Below are 19,680 nucleotides of genomic sequence, written 5' to 3' on the forward strand. Positions count from 1 at the left end.
AAATCAGCAAAGAGAGAAGGTTGTCCATTGTCCACAGGGGGTGCTAAAATCAGCATAAACAGAGTTCCACTCAGGAAGTTAAGAGCAGACCTTTAAATTGGCCTATCTATTGAAAGAAATGACACTTCACATGTCTCAAGTGTTCAAAGTAAAATGTTGCAATAGTACACAGATATACTAGGACTAAAATGATGCGCCAAAAACGTATTAATTTCATAAGCTTTTTTTATTTACATGCAATAGTGCTCCAGCGTGTGCAGCCACAAGTTGGCTCCACTTGTGGGAGTGTAGATTCAGGATCTCCTTCATTTCGATCACGTACGTCTCTGGAAAAGACTAATACTTATGCAGCAACCTGTGAGGGAGGAATAATACTAACACACCTGTCACAGCGCCCTCACCTGCCACGCATTTTGGTAACCAGCAAATGAGTAAACACAGAAGTGGTTGGAGGATAAAATTCAGCTTATCTATGACTGAGTTTAAGATATTTTCCAGAATCTCTCCCATTCAGTGATTTAAAAAATAATATATAAAAATCACAAAAATAAATAACTATACAATATATAATCTCTTGTACACTACTGGACAGAATGATTTATGTTGCATACACAAGTTAATAGTATGTTAATGATGAACAATGCATAAAACACATTACAAAATGACAATTGTTTGAAGATGTGACATAGCAACGGGTCTAAACAGCAATAAAGCACCTCATAATTACAGCATCAGACTGGTTTGAATGGTCCCTTTGTTCTGGTTGTACATAAAGCTAAGTACCTAAGGTCCAAACATTACGGATGGAGGATTTTGTGAGGAATGACACAAGGAGGGTGAAGTGCTAAAGTGAGAGGAATCCCCTGCAGATTTAAGGCCCCTTGACCGATCTTCTTCAACATGAGGAATCAAACGTATTTCCCCTCCCAGGAAAACACAAACAGCATGACAACATGGTGCTCCCTTTCTCCAAAGTGATGTATGAATAAGAGTCTTTTTCACTTTAAAAAAAATACCTTATATACAGTACAGTCAGACACTTATGTACAAAAGCATAAATATATAAATATCTGTGATACAAAAATAAATATTTTCTCTGGTTTTCTTCTGCTTGTCCAACAGTCTCTTATGCCTCTGTTGTGTTCGCCGTCTCTGTGTTCTCAAGGGATGCTTCATTTGGGAGGATGTTCACTTCCTGTATTGGTGTGTCTTGGGATTGTGGTGTTGTGGCTGCTGAGGATGATGTGGTGAAAATGCCTTCATCCTCTAGAGAGAGAAGAGGAAAGGACGATATTTCTGCAGGAGGATGGAGAGAGAGAGAGAAAGGACCAGTGAGAGAAAATAAAGATGATTTTGTAATATTGAAAATGGAAGCAGATAAAATGTCTTATCCATAATCATACCTTGAACATGGCAGTTACTGATTGAGCGTTTAGTCAGTGTGTGTCACAAGTAACACCCAACTCAAGGTCAAATACAAATGTGTTTTTTTCCCCCCAGCTTTTCACTATAGACTGTAAAGAACATGGACTCAGACTCAGTGACGTCACTCGTTGATTCCCGAGACACATTTTCAAGCTGGACAAAGGTAATTGCCAATTTGGAAATGCTGTCTCTTTGTAAATAAAGAAGTGGAGCTGAGGCGGCCCTTACGCCTCCTGGCCAACAGCAATAACATGCCCACCTGTCAGTCAAATCAGCCAAGCCCCTAATGATGTATAAACTTAATGGCTAAATCTTTACCTTTATATCATCAAACGGGGAATAAAGAAATCATTTAACCCCTGTAGAGTTTGTCACTAAAGAAATGAGCTATAGAGAGCTGTCCTTTTTACCAGGCTGTTATCATGTTTATTTCTGCTGTAAAAAATGACATTTCTATATTGATTCTAATGGGAATTTAAGGGCTTTTACAGTCAGCATCAAGTGAACACTTAAAGGATTTGCATTTTTTTTGCGCTTCAGTATTTGCTTCTATTTCAACACCGGAGGCTGCCACCGGCTTCTAACCAGCAAATGTAAATATCCAATGCCAAAGTGTTATCTCTAAACCACAATATTGGTAAAAAAAAAGTTAAAAATATAAGATGACAATAAAAGCGACATTAATTTTTCCACATATTAATCCTTATCGTGTTCTTCTACTAAACTACTTGAATGTCTGACTTGCAGGAAAAGTTGAAAAACAATAGATCCTGACTGTAAATCTGGATATATACATTTAATTTGAATGTCCCTCGGGATCAATAAAGTATCTATCTATCTATCTATCTATCTATCTATCTAACTAAAAAAGAAACATGTGAACAGTGAAAACAGTGAAAGAATTGTCACTTACTTTGAGTGATGCTATCCCCTTCTTCGTCTCCACAACAGAAGCTGCCATCATCATCCAGCTCCTGTGAAGCGAGGTGCTGATGGGAGGAGTGGAGGAGCTGCAGAGTGGAGTCATCAGGAGGACAGCAGCTCTGTTCATGATGATCTGAACCACTGAGGAACAGGAGACAATGAAGGTTTATAATCATGTAAGGAGCTTCAGGTAGGGTTTAACATACCATAACACGTTAAGGGCATTTCTTCTGTTTAACATTCTAAATCTACAGCGAGTGTTTAGCTTAACTCAATCCTGAGCATCTCACTACTGCTGCTGCTCTGCTAACACGCTACTTAAGCTATTTGTCCTATGTAGTTTAAAGTGGGACTTTAAATTACACTTACAAAACAAAAGATCAATCTCATCACATGTAATATAAACATGGCATTTAAAAAGCAGGACCAAGCACAACATTTGGATTTTCTTTGACTTTTTCCCTCGTTTTAGAGTTATATAATTAATCTTGAAACAATAGTTTTCTGTTTGCTACTTGATGAAATAATTGTTTGATTTGGTACCAGTTCAGAATCAGAACCGGTTTTTATTGCCGACTACATTTACACATACAAGGAATTTGTCTTGGGTTTATTGGTGCAAAAAACAGTTAACAAAAGGAAACAAAGCAAACATAGCAAGAACTTAAATAATAAAATATGGAAGCAATTACAATATATAATATACAATTCAAAAATGTAAAACTGTAAGAAACACAAAATGTACAAAATGTGAAATTAAGTATCTGTGCAGTTTGACAGAATCCTTTTCTTGTTACGTACCCTCATTAAATCAGAAATATCAATAAAGTCAACAAAAATGCACATTTCAGTAGCACCCTGAAATGGTCCGCTGTTTGGGTCTATCATGAGCATTATCTTTTTTCACAATTATTAAGGCACTACACCTTTATTCTGTCCCTCTCACACATTTGGGCACACACCTTAGAGATGTTTTATTTGTACACATACCTGCTGGAGTAGTGATAAACAGGCACATGTCCATTTGAAACTGTCTGAGGCAGCAAAGTGTCACATTCCATATCACAGTCCACGTCCTCCTGCAAAAACAAAACAACAGATCATATATTCAACACTGTAAGACTGTTTTTATATATTTATGAATAACCTTTATTGGACTGTGTCTGTACCTGCTGCAGCCCCGGCAGGCAGTGCGTGGGGTGATGGGGCTTGCCGTTCAGTGTGTATTCTCCATTAGCAGGATACACGCTGTGTGGAGCCGTCATACGACCGTCCAGTGGGCAGTGGCCTACCAGAGCAAGTCCCTGAAGAGGAACCATGGTGTACTGACACGACGACACCGGAGCGGCCACAGCAGGAAAACACAAGTCTGACGTTTGCTCTGGAATGAGCACAAAGAGAGATTAACACAAATTCATCTGCAAATACTACAACTTCTGAGAAGACGTGAGGAGCACTCACTCTGTTTGGCCCAAGCCCTCCAAAGACAGAATGGGATGAAGGCCACGATGATGAAGACGAAGGCTCCCAGGACAATACCAACTATGAGGTAGGGGAGGTCGCCGGGCCGAGGCACAAGTCCGTGTCCGTGTCCCAACACGTGGTCTGGGGTCTCTGATGGGGTAGGTCGTTGTTGATTAGGACGAGCTAGGGGATGAAACAGAAAAATATGTTAAAATTAAAGATTAGAATTCTTCAATAAGAACAGTATCTGCTTCTTGATAAGGGGTGGGACAAAATATCCATACAGCCATGTATCATGTGCCTGACTCTTCTATTATCAAATAGCTGTTGCCAAATAGTGATACTTCTCTCAAAACATGCTCAGCACATCACTACTTCATGACTCCTCACTGTGGCACTTATGACATGAACGAGGGTAACATGAATGGATTATTAACTAAAGATAATGAAGAAGGTTATAAAGTCGAACAGATGAAGCAGGATAATACGTGTTGTATCATATCGCATTGGGAATTTTCCTGCGATTCCCACCCCTGTTCTACATACATCAGCGTGTAAGCTTGATTTTATTTTATTTCGAACATTTAAAAAACAAAAACAAATAACAAACAAAGAAATTCTGTAATTAAAAATATGTTGAAAACAAAAAAAATATATAACCACATTACATGCCCAAAAAGGAGGAGGAAGAAGTTTAAACTTATCAAGTCCTAACCCCCTTTAACTAAAATATATCATATAAATACAAGGTATTCATTTGTATTAATTATTTAATAGTATATAATGTAATATATTATGAAATAATTACTGGTATGACATTATCTTATAATCTAATTACACCAATAATACCTATTTCCATCACTAAGCTCAGTGACCACTAACCACTAAAGTCAAGTCTCCCAAAAGACGACCTCACCTTTCGTTTCCAGGATCACCACATTGCCAAATTCACTCTCTCCCAACTCGTTGAAGCTCTGCATCTTGATGTCGTACGCCGTCTCGGGCTGCAGGTCGGTGATTGAATGCCAGTATCTGTCTCCCTCCACCACATCCTTCTTATAGTCACTGTCATTATCGCTGTCTGTCGGCCGGTAGAAGATGTAGAAACCGTAGATGGGAGTGTTGTTAACGGGAGTGTACTGTTGAGAAGGAGATAAAAATCACATATTAAAGAAGTACTGCAAACAGCACCATTACTCTTGATCCACAGCAACCAGAAATATTGATTTCTTTTTTTGTGTGTTATGTATTGGGGTTCCTCACCGTCCATTTGAGAATGATGGTTGTCTCATTAATGGCTTCGTTGTAGGTGATGTAGGGTCCATCAACAGGGCGCTCATGGGGTCTCCCGCCCACTACTGTGTAAGCCTTGGAAGGGGCACTGGGAGGACTGGAACCAATTACGTTCACCGCCACAACACGAAACTTGTAGGACGTACCTGCAGGGAGAGGGATCATTAATGCTAATCTGTCTCTGGGGGCTAAAAGCAGCCTGGAATGAAGCTTTATTCTGTTGACTAATGTTTGTTTTCACTCTACTTTATGTTTTTCTTTCAAGGCAAATGGGACACAGTTATGGTTTGATTGATGGCAGCAATTACTAAAATGACTGTAACAACACCCATTCCACTGATGAATCTACAGGCCTAAGGGAATGTAATTATGAAGGACATCATCACTGTAATTATACAGTACGATATCCTCCTCCTCCCCCCGACTCCACAAACTCAGAATAAAACTGCGGTGAATAATAACAACACTGTTTAAAGTGCGCGTGAAAGATGGCCGACCTTTCTCCAGGCCTGTGATCTCCACCGAGAGTCGTGACGGGGGGATGTTTTCAACGGCCGTCACCCAGTCCTCTCCTGCCTTCTTCACCTTCTTGTACTCCACCCGAAACGACTGGATGGGGAAGCCGCGGTTACCGCGAGGAATCCAAGTCACGTATGCCGACGTTTCCGTTGCCGTGGAGACTGTGGGTTTGTCGGGGGCTTCCGGAGCTGCGTTGAAGAATTGACAGTGTCAGATGGAGGACAAGAAGCGACACCAAACCCCAGGACAACTCTGTAATTATGACAGCGGAGGAAAAACATGCTACATGCAGCACTTACTGAGAGCTCATCCTTCAGATGGAAAGGAGAAAGAGATTGAGAAATGTCTATGTTAGTCAAAAGCAGAATGGTTAGAAGTTCAGGGTCTTGCTGATTATTAATATACTTTTCTAGCTGTTTTAGCGTAAGTGGTTGTTTTAGTAAGTTTAGTTAATTGGAGGTAATATTTAGAAGTACAAGATTGGACGGATACTTACGAGAGAGGCTTGGTGAAGGAACAGCGGGAGTTTTAGGAGGGTCGATTTGTCCTTTGCGGCCTTAAAACACAAAAGCATCAACAGTAAGATCAAAGAATTGTTTTTTTCAGCTCTATACAAACTTTATTAAACCCTTCTCCAGAGGACAAACAGCATTTGAACAGCTTTGCAAAAGCCCCTCTTTGGACTATTAGCACGGCTTTGAGCTTATCAACAAAGTCAGCGTGTTAATGTTTGCCTTCGAATTTGTTAAATACAAATTTACCTCAATAAAGTTTTGGGAGAAAAAAAAAAAGAAGGAAAAATCAGAACGCTAGCCTGCTGGCAATGACTCAGCTGAAATTCTGTGTTAATGTGAATGTTTGTGTGGCTGAATGAAAGAGGGTTTGTGATGTTCTTCTATTTAAGAAAAGCACTGCAAATGTTTTCATAAAATGTGCAGTGACAATAAAGTTATTCTGTTGTGTTCTATTAGAATGAGGATGTTTAACAGGTTTGTTGTTAGCATGGTAAGATTTGCTAATCTGCACTTAACATGTGCTATTAAAACTAAATGTAAAGTAATGAGTTAGTCAAAAAAATAAAGGGTTGGCAATGTGATGATTTACATTTTTATCACATTTAAGAAGTTAAATTGTAATTAAAAGGGGCTGCCATATTTCATATAAAATCATAACTGTAAGGGAAATTCAGGAGATCAAAAAGAGTCTCTCTCTGGGAACAATGAGTGTTTACATGATTTAATTTTTGCTCTATTTAAACAGAAATAAACATTTGAGGTCTGACAGAAGTTGTTGCTACAGCCACACAGCCATGGCCCAATGGCCACCCTGCTAGCTGAGCTAAAAAACAAAAACATCTTCATCTTCAAAAACTAACGCTGTAACTATACAGACATTGTACCTTTGCCAGTTCTGAAGGTCATCATGGCAGGTTGTCCCAAACCTGCACAGTTTTTGGCAGTCATCTCCACCTCGTAGAGGCTGCCTGGCTGCAGCTTGGCCAGGATGAGCTTGTGGAGGGCCCCTGAGATACTGCTGGAGGTCCACTCTGCTAGAGGGTCTCCCACCTGAGCGAGAGAGAATGAGCCATGAGTCACTTGTATTGAAAAGTTGACAGGTTTGAGATAATATCATTGATACACTTTAGCAGTGAGCTGATGGCAGTACCTTTCTGTATTTGACCAAATACTCCAGCACGGGTGGTCCTTGTTCATGTCGGGGCCTCCAGGTGAGTTCGTAGTAGTCGGCCTTGCCGGTGTGCGGCTGGCTGAGGATGACGGGGGCTTCAGCAGGAAGGATATGTCCTGGCAGTTCAGAGCAGTCCATTGGCAGCATGGCCCCAGCGGCTCCCGGCCTCACAGGCGGCTGCTCCCTCAGGACTTTATCTGGGCTGAGAGGCCGGTAGAGTGAGGGCAGCCTCCCTCTGGATGAGATCCCTGCAGAGAAAAGACACACATCATGAAATCTAAAGGCTACAAATAAAAGCCTCAAAGTCGTGAGGAATTATCAGTAGTCTGACTTACCTGTTGACACTGTGATGAGGCGAGCAGAGGCCTGTGAGCTGCCCACCCCGTTCTCAGCCATGCATTGGTACAGTCCGTCATCCTGAGGGCCCACGTTGGTGACACGCAGCCCTTTTGAGGTGAGGCGGTGGCGAGGAGACGGCGCTAGAGGATGGGCGTTGTGGAGCCACATCACGGAGGGTGTGGGTTTACCGCGGACCTGGCAGATGAAGCGAACCGTCTCGCCGTACACAACCTCCTGCTGCTGCTGCTGCAGCTCCACAGTCACCTGAGGAGGCTCTGCGGGGGAGAGAAAAGAAAAGTCAAGAGGCAGCTCGTTTGGAAGGTTGAATGTTTATGTTGGCATAGGCATGCTAAGGGTACAGACAGAAAGTTACTGTTTTTACCAACAAAAACAACAACTTCAATATTCAGTTACCATTTTGAGTCATTCTTTAAAGAAAAAAATCCAAACATTCTCCTGTCTGGCTTCGACATTGAGAGGATTTTCTGCTTCTCTTAATGTTGTAAACACATTAGCTTTGCCCATTTTTCCCCGACTGTTGATCCAAAACCCAATTTATAAACCCCTCCTTGGCATCAAGGACATTTTCAGTTCCAAAAGTTTTAATTCCAGTGGTCAAAAATGAAAAAAACTTTCCTTATACAATTAAGAAAAACAGAAAATTTACTGGAACCAATTCATGTTTGACATCTCTCACTTGATAAATGCGCGATTTGTTTGATCCATTATTAAAATAGTTAAAGATACAACAATGCCACATGTGTATGAGCCTGTGTGTGTGTGACTTATAATACAATTATGCATGTGTGGGTGTGTCTGAAGGCTGGATGACAGCGAGTTGAATAGAGTGAGGCAGGCAGGGCCAAGCCAGCTAGTTGATGGTTGGCTGCTTGTGAATCAGGGAAAGACAGAGCTTATTACAGCCACAGCAGCTCTCTGGCTTTAATTAGAGCCAGCTGCAGAGAGACAAGCCCTCAACACACACACACACACACACACACACACACACACACACACACACACACACGCTCACACCCTCACAGAAAATCACTGTAAAAACAGTCATCCATAACCTAGACATATTCAGTCAAGTCCTGCTACAGAAAAGAGAACACTGTCTCCACAAAGTCTTTCTTAAAAAGAAAACACCACCCAGGCTTCTCACACACAGATTCAGTGTAATTATTCAATCTAAGACACAGAAAAAAAAAAAACTACTCATGCAGGACTCTCAATATGATTTCATGTTTTTATACCTTGTAAAAATGTCTAAAGTTCTCCTAAAGACTTTTTAGTATGTCTGAATGACTCAGTCTACAATACATACTCTGCAAGCTAACTCTGTTTACTATGAAAAGACACAACAGGAGCCTTAATAAAAAAGTAACAAAAAAAAAAAAAAAAAGCCCAAAACACATGAACAACAAAACAGCACACTAAAACAACTTTCCCCGACTCTTCTAGTTGACTCACCGAACACTTGTACGTCATACAGCACCGTCGCAGTGCTCGCTGAGCCGATCCCATTATCGGCTCTGCAAACGTAAGTGCCCGAGTCGCGCTCGCCCACCGCGTCGATCAGCAGGTTGCTGAGTAGAAAGCGGGTGTTGTTGTGGGAGCGCAGGTCCTGCCCATCTTTCGCCCACCTGACCTGCGGCGTGGGGATGCCACTGGCGACGCACTCCAACACCAACCGCTGGCCTTTGGTCACCATGATGGAGCGAGAGGCTGGAGGGTAAATGATGCGAGCTGCTTCTGAGGTGGAGCCTGGGAGAGATGAGGACAGTCGAGGAATCAGTACTCAAAAAGAGTGTGCACCCTTCTCAAATTACTCAACACACTCTGATCCCTGCTTCTGAAGAAGAACGTTTGACCTAACTGGTACTAAATGTGGCCAACTAGTAAAAGTCTCACTGAACTAGTGATTGTCCCCTGAGCCCCCCATGTGACTACAGAAATAGTTACAATGACCCTTAACTTCTGTTAATCATTTTTGTATTACAGTGAGTGATTTGAGAACACAGAATGTGTCAGAGAGGATGACTCACGGCGTATGCGCAGGCGGTCAGCAGAGGTGGATGTTTTGACCTCCTGAGTGATGGGGTTGTAGGCAGCACACTTGTACGGCCCCTCATCCTCCTGTGTGGCATTGGCGATCTGCAGGTTCCCTGATGGCATGATGAGGTAGTTCCCTGAGAGACAGAAGCATACGTCAGCTCTCGCTCTTTGCACAAAGAAAACTATCAATAAACTATCAATTACAACTAAGGCCAGGTGGTAAAGGGTTAGCAATTGTTACAAGAGTGAAAACAAAGATTAGAAATGCTAAACGTTTAAGTTATCAATATTTGTAGTTACTTTGAAAATTCTATAGTGTAGGGTGTTGGGCAATTTTCAGAATGCGAAATAATGAAATACACACATAGCATTTCCTGATTATTAAATAAATAAATAAGCTTGTACATTCAGTGCAAACATTTGAATGCAGAGCCTGGTGAAAACTCAAGATAGTGTGAAATTGATAGCCTAATGGTGAAAAAAAATTCAAGTTAATTCATTATTATGGGCAAGACACAAGAGAAATAACGTCCATGCCATCCAAAAACTGTGTAATATGAGTATTTTAATGACATTTTATTGCACGTTTGCATTATCGTCAGAGACCACAGGGTGGCGCCCCAGGGTATCACTATAAGTCAGTGAGTGCCTTTCAATGTGGCGTTCATTTCCTCTGAGATAAGCTGCAGATATCAGTACCTACAGCTCCCAGGCATCATCAGCATACCATCCACAAACCACTGGAGCTTTTCTTCTTCTCTTCCAGGCAACTTAGAAGTAAATAGTTTCAAAAATAAACAACTGCATTCCCATGCTTCAACATTCTCCCAGATAAAACCCTTATCACTGGTTTTATGATGGGCCAGATAGCAGGATTATAGCATTCCGGTAAATTATAAAGATAGTATGGGAATCAAGAGGGAAGCAGGCAAAGATTATGGGGAAACGCTAATGAACTGAAGCAGCTCAGTACCTTTGGAGGTTTCCAGCCACTCCTGTTTGACGCTGTAGCGGACCTGAGCCTTGGGCTGGCTTTCCGGGAGGTGACATTCGATAACAGCCGTGTTGCCTTCGTCCACCTCGATCTCCTGCTGGTCATCAGGCTCAAAATCCCGCAGCTCTGGAAAACACACAGCCAAGGCGAGAAGTCAGTATGCTGCAACACAGTTGGGCTTTCTTTCATCACGCTAATGCGCAGTGTAAATCACATCCAACAGCACATGTATACAGTCAGTCCTCAGCTTTAGAAGGAGAAAACCACAGATTCTGAGCAATAATAAACTGTTGTTTCCATATTGGATTTCTCTCACATCAGCTTGTCCTTATTGTATGAAAACTACACTCTTTTCTCTTTGAAGGCTAAAACCTCATCTTCTTCCTTTTAGTCATTTCTGTCCCACTGTTTTCCTGAAGTCACAGCAGTTTTGTTCTTTTACTTTTTTTTTTTTACATCACTCTGGATAAGCAGAGAAGTGGCGTCTGTAACATTCAAGTAGGAGTCATTGATCCTGTCAAACATTATACTGTGACTGGAGCCGGTTCAGACTGTGTGGGAAAGGGGAGTGGGAATTACTGAGGCCATGTGCTGCGACTGTGTCCCGCAGACACACAGTCTGCACAGCACAGACACTCATGAGACCTCTGACCCCTAACCTCCTCGCACACCCCCCCCCCCCCACCCCCCCCCCCCACCCTCCTCCTCTGTGCCTCAGCGGCATGGAGGCCTGGCCACGGGGGTCAAAGGTGAGAGGGTGTCCGTGCTATGGAGTTTCAAAGAAAGATATGCAGTTTTGGTTTGGGAGGAAACAGCATAACTGGGCTCTTAAGAGGGGGGGGGGGGGAGGAGGAAGAAAAACCCACAACAACAACAAAAAAAAACATTTTATAGTTTTGAGGCAGAAGGAAAAGGTGACTGAGAAAAGGGGGAAACCAGTACAGGATGGTGGGGGGGGGGGCAACAACTAGAGACATTTGTCATGAGGGACTCCAACAAGAGTGAAATGAAAGATAAATAAAACCACTACAGGAACGTAATTAAACGCCTACCAGCCTTTGTTGATTTATTCTTAACAAACATGGCGTCTCTTCATTCTTTCCAACGGTGCTATAACTGCTGTGTTTTTCCTTGGACTGGCTGCTCTCCCCCCTCTCTCCAGCAAGAAGCTGCTAGTACACACGGTGAGACTTTGTATACAGCTCTAATTCAATGAGTGACATTTAGTTAAGGCCTGTTTCTACTGATAAAGACATCAGAGAGATTTAACCAGCGCACTCAAAAAACACATTCCCTGATTTATTTAGCACTCATATGTTGGACCTCTGACTCTGTTTCTGTCTGTGTCTGGAGGGGGGGGGGGGGGGGGGGTGGGGGGGGGGTTAGTGGAAGAAATCAGAGTCAAACACACACACACACACACACACACACACACACACACACACACACCCTCCTCTGACTCTTTTTTAACTCTTTTTCTGAAAGATGAGAATCCAGCCAGAACATGTCAAGCTAAGTGTTAGGGGGACTTGGAGAGAGACCGTGTGGCGCTCCATTTGCTAAATCAATCAGGTGTTGTTTTTACAGCCAACTCCCTCCCTCCCCTCCCCCCCCCCCACCCCTCCCCCCCCACATACATCCACCCATCCCACCTTCCTCCTCTTGCCCGCTTCTCCCGAATTCCTTCAGTTACACCTTTTAACCCCCCTGAAAAAAAAAAAGGCCGCCCAACATTCTTTACAGGAAGAACCCTGCATGGGTGCATCTCAGGGTGTGTGCGCACTGTGCATGCATGTGCTGTGTGTGTGGTGTGTGTGTGTGTGTGTGTGTGTGTGTGTGCTGCTGTGTGTGTGAGTGTGTGTGTGTGTGTTCGTGCGGTAGGGATGCAGGATTGATGGTATTCATAAAGAGAAGCAGACCTCCCGCACCAGCAGTGCTTGGCAAAGCCGACTTGAAATATTTCAAGAGAGACAGTGCATTCATCATCTTTATGTGGAGCAGCAGGAGGCCTGTGTGCGTGCGTGTGTGCGTCTGAATTATAACATGTTTTTGCAACGTGTTGTGCGTACACGCTGTGCAGATACATGTCTGTTTTCTGCACAGAGGGGAGGTGATTGTCTGCACAAGAATCCAAGCGAGGAGCTTTTAACTTCTGCCAAAAAAAGAGCAGATCCTCCAGAGTCGGATAGCGCGGAGGGTCTGGATTCAACCTATTCTCATCCCAAAATAACATGTGCGTACAACTAAGAGGGCTCACATGGAGAGACAGGCACGTACACACTCCCGCGGAGCAATTCCTTAGGCACTGTGGGGGATGGCCGTGTAGGAGAGACCGTTATTAAATTAGAGACGTTTTTTTTTTTTTTTTTTTGTGGGGGGTTGGCCGGTGTGAAAGTTTCTACCTCCACATGAGGTTATCTCAATATCCACCATTTGAACTATCACTAACTTTTTACTGCCATTGTAACAAGAAAGGAAAGGAAAAATACTAGACATGAAGTTGATGATGACAAAAGAGGAGGCATAGTAAGAGATAATGAAAGGAGTTTAAAAGGAGAGAAAGTGACAGGGTGAGGAGTGAAATGTGTGAAAGTGTGTGTGAGGCAATGAAGGGGAGACGGAGAATGTGACATCACGTCTCATCTTGTGTGAGGATCTTGTCTCGACGCGCTTAAAACACCTCCACTTTCCCCGGCTATAGCAGCCTCATACATCACATCCCTGAATGTAAAACAATACACTGAACAACACCCTTTTCTTTACCTAATGGTGTATCCTCCGTCCATACTCACACACACATTTACACACACACACACACACGGCACCCTTATCATTCCCCCAGCCCTCTAACCAATTACGGGGCCATAATTTCTAGCGAGCCCTGCTGTCGGGCCCCGTGGAGAGGAATGTGGTGTTGTGGGGAACAGACGGGGCCGATGGAAGCAGGGGGCCCCCAGCCTGCCTGAGTCCTGGTCCCTCTCCACAGATCTGAGCAGCACCCCCCCCCCCCCCCCCCGAGTCCCCTCCATTCCTCTGGTTCAAGTTACACAGCTACAGGCCCCCCTCTCGGTCCCATGATGCATATCAAATATAACCCCGCACACTCAAGACTACAAAAAACACCAGCAGTCAGAATAATTCACTTTAGCTGCATTAGATGAATATGACACCACACAAAAGCAGCTGGCAGTAGCAGTAACAGTAACAGTTGATTCAACTTTGTTAGTATACGACTCAAAGCAGTGGGAGAGTACAAAGTGTTCTGTATTGGTTAAGATTTAGAGGTAACAACCGGTACAGATATCAGTATTGGTATCATCCTCTGTCATAGACGATAGGTGTTAGGTCAATGCATCAATACCATACCATAACTTATTAGCCCAAAAGAGTCAACTGATTTCACATGAAGCATCATGTGAGAAAAACAAACAACTGAAAGTGTTACTTAAGTCACAGATAGATAAATGTCAGCACTAAGTGTTGTATATTATTTAATTCCACTCGGTGCTCATTATTCGGTCACCACTTATTATAGGTGTCTTAATCCGTATCAGGAAAACAAAAAAAATGGTATTGAAGCATCTGCAACTAGGAAATAATGAAGTCAAGTAAAGAAAAGTGACAAACCATAAAGAGGCCCATTTGTTTGTGTCTGAGCTTAGAGTGTTTACTTACTAGCAGCAGTGACGTTAGCTGGCACACTGGCCAGAGCTCCCGCGCTTGTGCTGGCCACACACTGGTACCTGCCCAGGGTCAGGTTAGACAGCGCAGGGATGAACAGGCTGTTGGGTCCCAGGACTACACCCAGATCTCCGTCCGCAAACTCCTGGCCGTTGAGGCGCCAACTGATGTTGGCAGAGGTGGGTCGGGCACTGCAGCGCAGATTCACGCTGCCGCCCAGTTTCTGCACCACGGACATGGGCTCCTCCGTGAACATTGGCACCTCATCTGAAGACAAGTTGTACAAAACAGTCAGACACAATAATATTACTACATTAGAAAAATAAATAAAAATAAGCTCTTAAAGACATGACCAGTTACTCCATGTCAAACAATGCTCTGCAAGGTGATAGCTTATGACGTACATGTAATTAGACAAACCAAAAGGAGCTCCTGTGTGTTTGTGTCTCAGCTTTACTGAAATTTAACACTGTTCTAATATTTTCTGGATTTAGTAAAACGTTTATAAAAAAAAAAAACTTGATTCTTGAAGGTCTCGTCCAACCAATCACAAACTCCAAAATTAATCACAATGTCAGTCTAAGAAAAGCCTTTTCTGTCACTTTGTTGGAAAATGACTTAAACACTGAGAAATAGTTTGCCAATAAATATTTTTTTCAATCAACTAATCAATTCAAGAGCTTTCTGTTCCAGCTCCACACACACACACACACACACACAACACTTCTTTTCTTTTTCAGTTTTTTTTTTCTTTGGCTAGTACAGCTCATGTGAACTACCCACTTCTTCATTTCAAATAAACTGCTGTTACTGCTGCCAGACACGTAAAACACCTCCCACCTGTGACTGAGCCAGAATATTTAGTCCCTGGCAAGACTTATGGTGCACCAGGTGTTATAAAAGACTCAAGTAAAGTCATTTATAAAGTCAGCATTGGAGTCGATAGTAATGAACGTTTCAGGGAGACTTAATTGGAAATGTTCAGATTTCATTTTACAGATTGTTCCATTGAGCAAGCCAGTTTGAAAATCTCTGTTTGTACTCACCAGTGACTGAGGCGCCGCTCTGCAGACAGCATAGTAGCACCCAGAGCGCACAACACTGGAGCCCTTCTCTTTTTCATCCAAGGAGTCCAGTCTCTCTTTCCAGACATCTTCCATACACTGCCCCCTGAAATACACACAGAGAAGAAGAAAAAAGGTCAGAGGGTCATTTACAGAATCTGTTCACTCTAAACAAACAGAATAAACCACTTTCTTCTGACTGAAACAAACACACAGCCACAGAAGTCCATGGAAAACAAAACCACCAAAACACAACTACATCATCCATCTAAACAATCTATCTTGATCCATACAAAAACTTATCTGACGTACACACACGTACACAAACAGGCAGACATTAGTGAAACACAACCCGGGCAAGGCGCTGCACTCTGCAGCACCCTCAGCAGAAGAAACTTCAGACACAAATAAAGCCTTTCTTTTCTGTCAGCCCCCATCTCACTTCTGACCCCATCTTCCCCGCCTGCACCCGCACCCATCCACAGCGCGTTCATCAAAGGGGCGCCCTCATTCTGCAGGCCGTAACCCGAGCCATCCACCTTCCCGCTCAGGTGTAACCGATACAGGTAGAGGGTCCAGGAGGAGGAGGAGGAAGAGGGGGAGCAGGAGGAAAGGGGAAGGGGAAAATACACAGGGTGCATTCAGAGTTGGGACAAAGAACAACTAATGAGGGGCAGGACGTGGAGGGCATGGGGGAGGGAATATATACCAGTGGTGCGGGAAGTGTGCATGAGATGGAGGAAGGATAGTTTGGGTAGAAAATGGAGAAGAGGATGGTTAACGGTCAGTCTATTAACAGTTAATGCCGAGATGGGAGATTTTCTCTCTCCCTTGTCGCCTGCTGCCAAGTTTCCCAAATTCTTTCCTGTCAGGTTAAACTAACAACTTCCTGTCAGGATGAGGAGGGTGGTCCTGCAAAAAAAAACTGAATCTCTATTACTCCCACTCGCTCTCATACACATGCATGTTACTGAACATGCACAAACTCAAGAGCATCCTGCGCTGATAAAGTAAAAATGGCAGCCCTCAACTTTCTCATACATATTTGTCTTGATCTTATTTTGGCAATGGGATGATTAATGAAGTCCGGAGACGAGGGACTGCTCTAAAAAAAACACACACACACACACACACCCATAAGGGGCCAAAAGCAGGAGAGACAGAGAGTGGAAACTCTTGCAGTGCACCTTCATCATCAAATGGCAGCAGTGAAAATGTTAAGCTGCCTGGCACGTTTATTGAAAAATGAGCAACGCAGCAGGCCGTTGGAAATAACGCCGTTAACTTTTCCAACTGTCACACACGGCCACACATCTCTCTGCTTCATTTTAATTGCACATTTTGAATGTGTGTAAACAATTGCAGATCGTTACTTCTCAGGACATGAACGGCAATTTACAGAAAGTCCCTAACTCAAACAAACACAGCGCAGGGTTTACTATGTATTAAAGCTGCTTTGTCTGGCTTCCTTGGCCACCAGGGGCAGTAAAACAGGCTGTACACATTAATGTGTTCATTCCATTTGATCTCAGAAGTCGGAAATTCCGAGTTGCCAGTAGAATACCTCATCAGACACAACCCCCCTGAAGCTGGAACTCCGACTCTGAAACTTTGAGGAACTTCAGTGGCCCAAGCTAAAATACAACATTTTGCTTTTTTTTAACAATTATACTGATAGTATCATGCAATTTGTATCTTTGGACATGTTGTCACAGACACTTCTTGAGGCGTCCATGTTGCTTGTCCGACTTGTTGCCAACTTGTTACTAGAACGTGGATCTCCTCTGGACAGTCTGGAGCGACATCTGACTTTCAAGGTAAACGAACGCACCAAAAGTCCCTTTTTCACTCTTCTTTAATCTCTGTTTTGGTTGCCAGGAACTCCTTAAAGAAATATCTGGATGCTAAATGCTCCTCGTCATTGTTCAATAGCTGGCATAATAAGCTCGCCGACTTTTTGTTGTTGAACCACTTTAACAGAAATGTGAATCATTAGCTTGCAACAGCTACAAACAACAACACTTAACATACAACAGTGCAGCGCTAGCGAAGAGTTGTGTTAGTCCAAGCTGGAGAAATGACAAAAAAAAAAAAAAAAACAACAAACAAAAAGAACAAAATGTAATATATTGAAGAAAAGACAATGTGACTTGTGTGATACAGTCACTGCATCACTGTTGCCAAATAAATATAGTAGAAATAAAAAGACGCTCTTAACGTGTTATCTTGACATTGATAAAAGTCAGACAGTGAGGATGACATGACAGTGGGATAATGTAGGACATCAGGAAAGAGAACTAAAGAGATGAAGCGTGTACTTGACTTTTTAGGGGCGTTTAATATTCTCCATTTTATCAGACATCGTGATGTATGATTGCTTGCAAAATGTCAATTATCCCACATCTGCTGTGTTGTGATATTGTCAATACTTAGGACCATGTATCATATCTTATCCTATTTTATTGTGAGTTAACCTGCAATTCCCACCTCATAAATCAGTGTTTTTGACATGACCAAGACATGTCTCAATGAGACAAAAATGCTATTGGCCCATCTATAATGGTGGGAATTTGCTTTTTCTCACTTGTGTTATTGGGGAAAAAAATTTAATGAAAGAAAAATATATTGCAGCTTTCAGGGGTAAGTTGGAGCCGCTTAGCTCGTTGGTCTAGTAAGAGAAGCCAATCAGTAGAAGGCTCAACCAGTAAACACACAGCAAGCTACTGTTGAACCAGGAGCAAATTAAAGCTGAGAGTTTGTGGCCTCTGAGGCTGCTCGCTATATGTACATGACTCGGGACAGCTGCCCATAAAAGACACATACATCTGTATGGAGCACCTGTCCCAGCTGTGAGGACTCTAACTGTAAACCACAGCAGTCTGCCTTCCAACTGGACACAGCGGGACACACCGCCTCGCCAATGAACACCTCTTACATGTCAATTTTTCTGTACGCGAGACAGGAGGAGAGACAAGGCACAGAGATAAAACTTTATCATAATAGCGGTTTGAGAAGGCTCCTCATACATCATCACTCCCTGAAAAAACAGCCTCCCTCCTCTGAGCGTGTCTGTCTGTCTGAATCATTAGTCAGCCGGGTCCTGTGTTTGCTTAGCGGATACCCTGCCTCAAGATGAAAAGTTGTTCCTGACATCTATGTCCAACGTTTTCCATCCATCCGTCCCAGAGAAGACGCAGGCAGAGAGAGGGAGAAGAGCCTCCTACGCATCAGCGAGACTGATAAAAAGCAGAGCAGAACACACAGACAGCTCCCCTAAATCAAGAAGCCAGAGAATGCGTGTGTGTTAGTGTGAGCCTGGGACTGTTTTGTTTCAGTCAGGAACAATGCTGCGTGGCACAACACTTTGTGGGAGCTGCTCTGTGGTATTAAAACATATTTCAGTGACAGTGGAGCGGAGGAGAAGTGTGTGAACTGCTGAAATCTGCCAGTTATGAGCAGAAATATGATTAGAGAAGAGTCGAGCTGTTCCTGTTACCGTGATGAGGTCCTGATGATGGACTACAGTGAAACAGGACTTTTCTTTAGACTTGGGTCCTAAAAGATATCCCTTGAATATCACTTTGTTTTGCACATACAACAATTCTGTATAAATCATGTTACACATTAATTCATATATTTTACTGGGTTACACACTGATATAAAAAAAAAGTATATATCCAAAAGGAGTCTGCCAGATATTTCAATCAATCAAAACCATTAACACCAAAGTTATGCCAACTTAAATTATTAACTTTCTCTTCTCATTTAGCCAAATCAAAGCAAAAGCAAGCAAAATTCAACAGTAATCAACCTCTGAAACGGGGGGGGGGGGGGGGATTGTTTAATTAGAAATATGCACAGACAGTTTTTTGTCGATGTATTGACACTTAACCATTATTTCTACAGCAGGTCTTTGCCCCGTGTTTGCCTCAATTAAAAGTGTTTCAATGAAGTGTTCCGTGCAGGTTAACATTGGTAGACTAGTGGCATGACTAGTTTTTGCTTTTAAGGACTTAGAACTTGACTTGTCCTGAAGGACCTGGTACTTGACTTGGACCCAACACAAAGTAAACAGCTCTCACTACAGGTGTGTGTGTCCATTTTTGGTGTGTATTTCATGTAGAGGACTTTTGGGGGGGGGGGGGGCAGAACCAGCTAAGCGTTCCAGCTTGCGGCTGTAGTGTGCAGGCATGCATCAAGAGTGTAGGTATGCAAGTGCCTTATATGTCGCTG

At 42.9% G+C, this 19,680-nt stretch overlaps 1 protein-coding gene across 1 annotated transcript; it reads right to left on the reverse strand.

Moving 5' to 3' along the window:
* Positions 1 to 207: 207 nt before the first annotated feature.
* boc (BOC cell adhesion associated, oncogene regulated) lies at positions 208 to 15,547 on the reverse strand. The gene is given in 18 exon segments (XM_065948948.1): positions 208 to 1,296; positions 2,339 to 2,490; positions 3,340 to 3,428; positions 3,519 to 3,730; positions 3,811 to 3,996; positions 4,730 to 4,952; positions 5,077 to 5,252; positions 5,604 to 5,813; positions 6,122 to 6,181; positions 7,025 to 7,190; positions 7,291 to 7,559; positions 7,647 to 7,925; positions 9,124 to 9,417; positions 9,699 to 9,842; positions 10,682 to 10,828; positions 14,378 to 14,650; positions 15,430 to 15,470; positions 15,472 to 15,547. Coding segments are annotated over 18 exon segments (3,156 nt in total). The 5' UTR covers positions 15,537 to 15,547; the 3' UTR covers positions 208 to 1,126.
* Positions 15,548 to 19,680: the final 4,133 nt, after the last annotated feature.

The sequence above is a fragment of the Labrus bergylta genome, chromosome 20 (genome assembly GCF_963930695.1).
Source record: "Labrus bergylta chromosome 20, fLabBer1.1, whole genome shotgun sequence".
Lineage (NCBI taxonomy): Eukaryota > Metazoa > Chordata > Actinopteri > Labriformes > Labridae > Labrus > Labrus bergylta.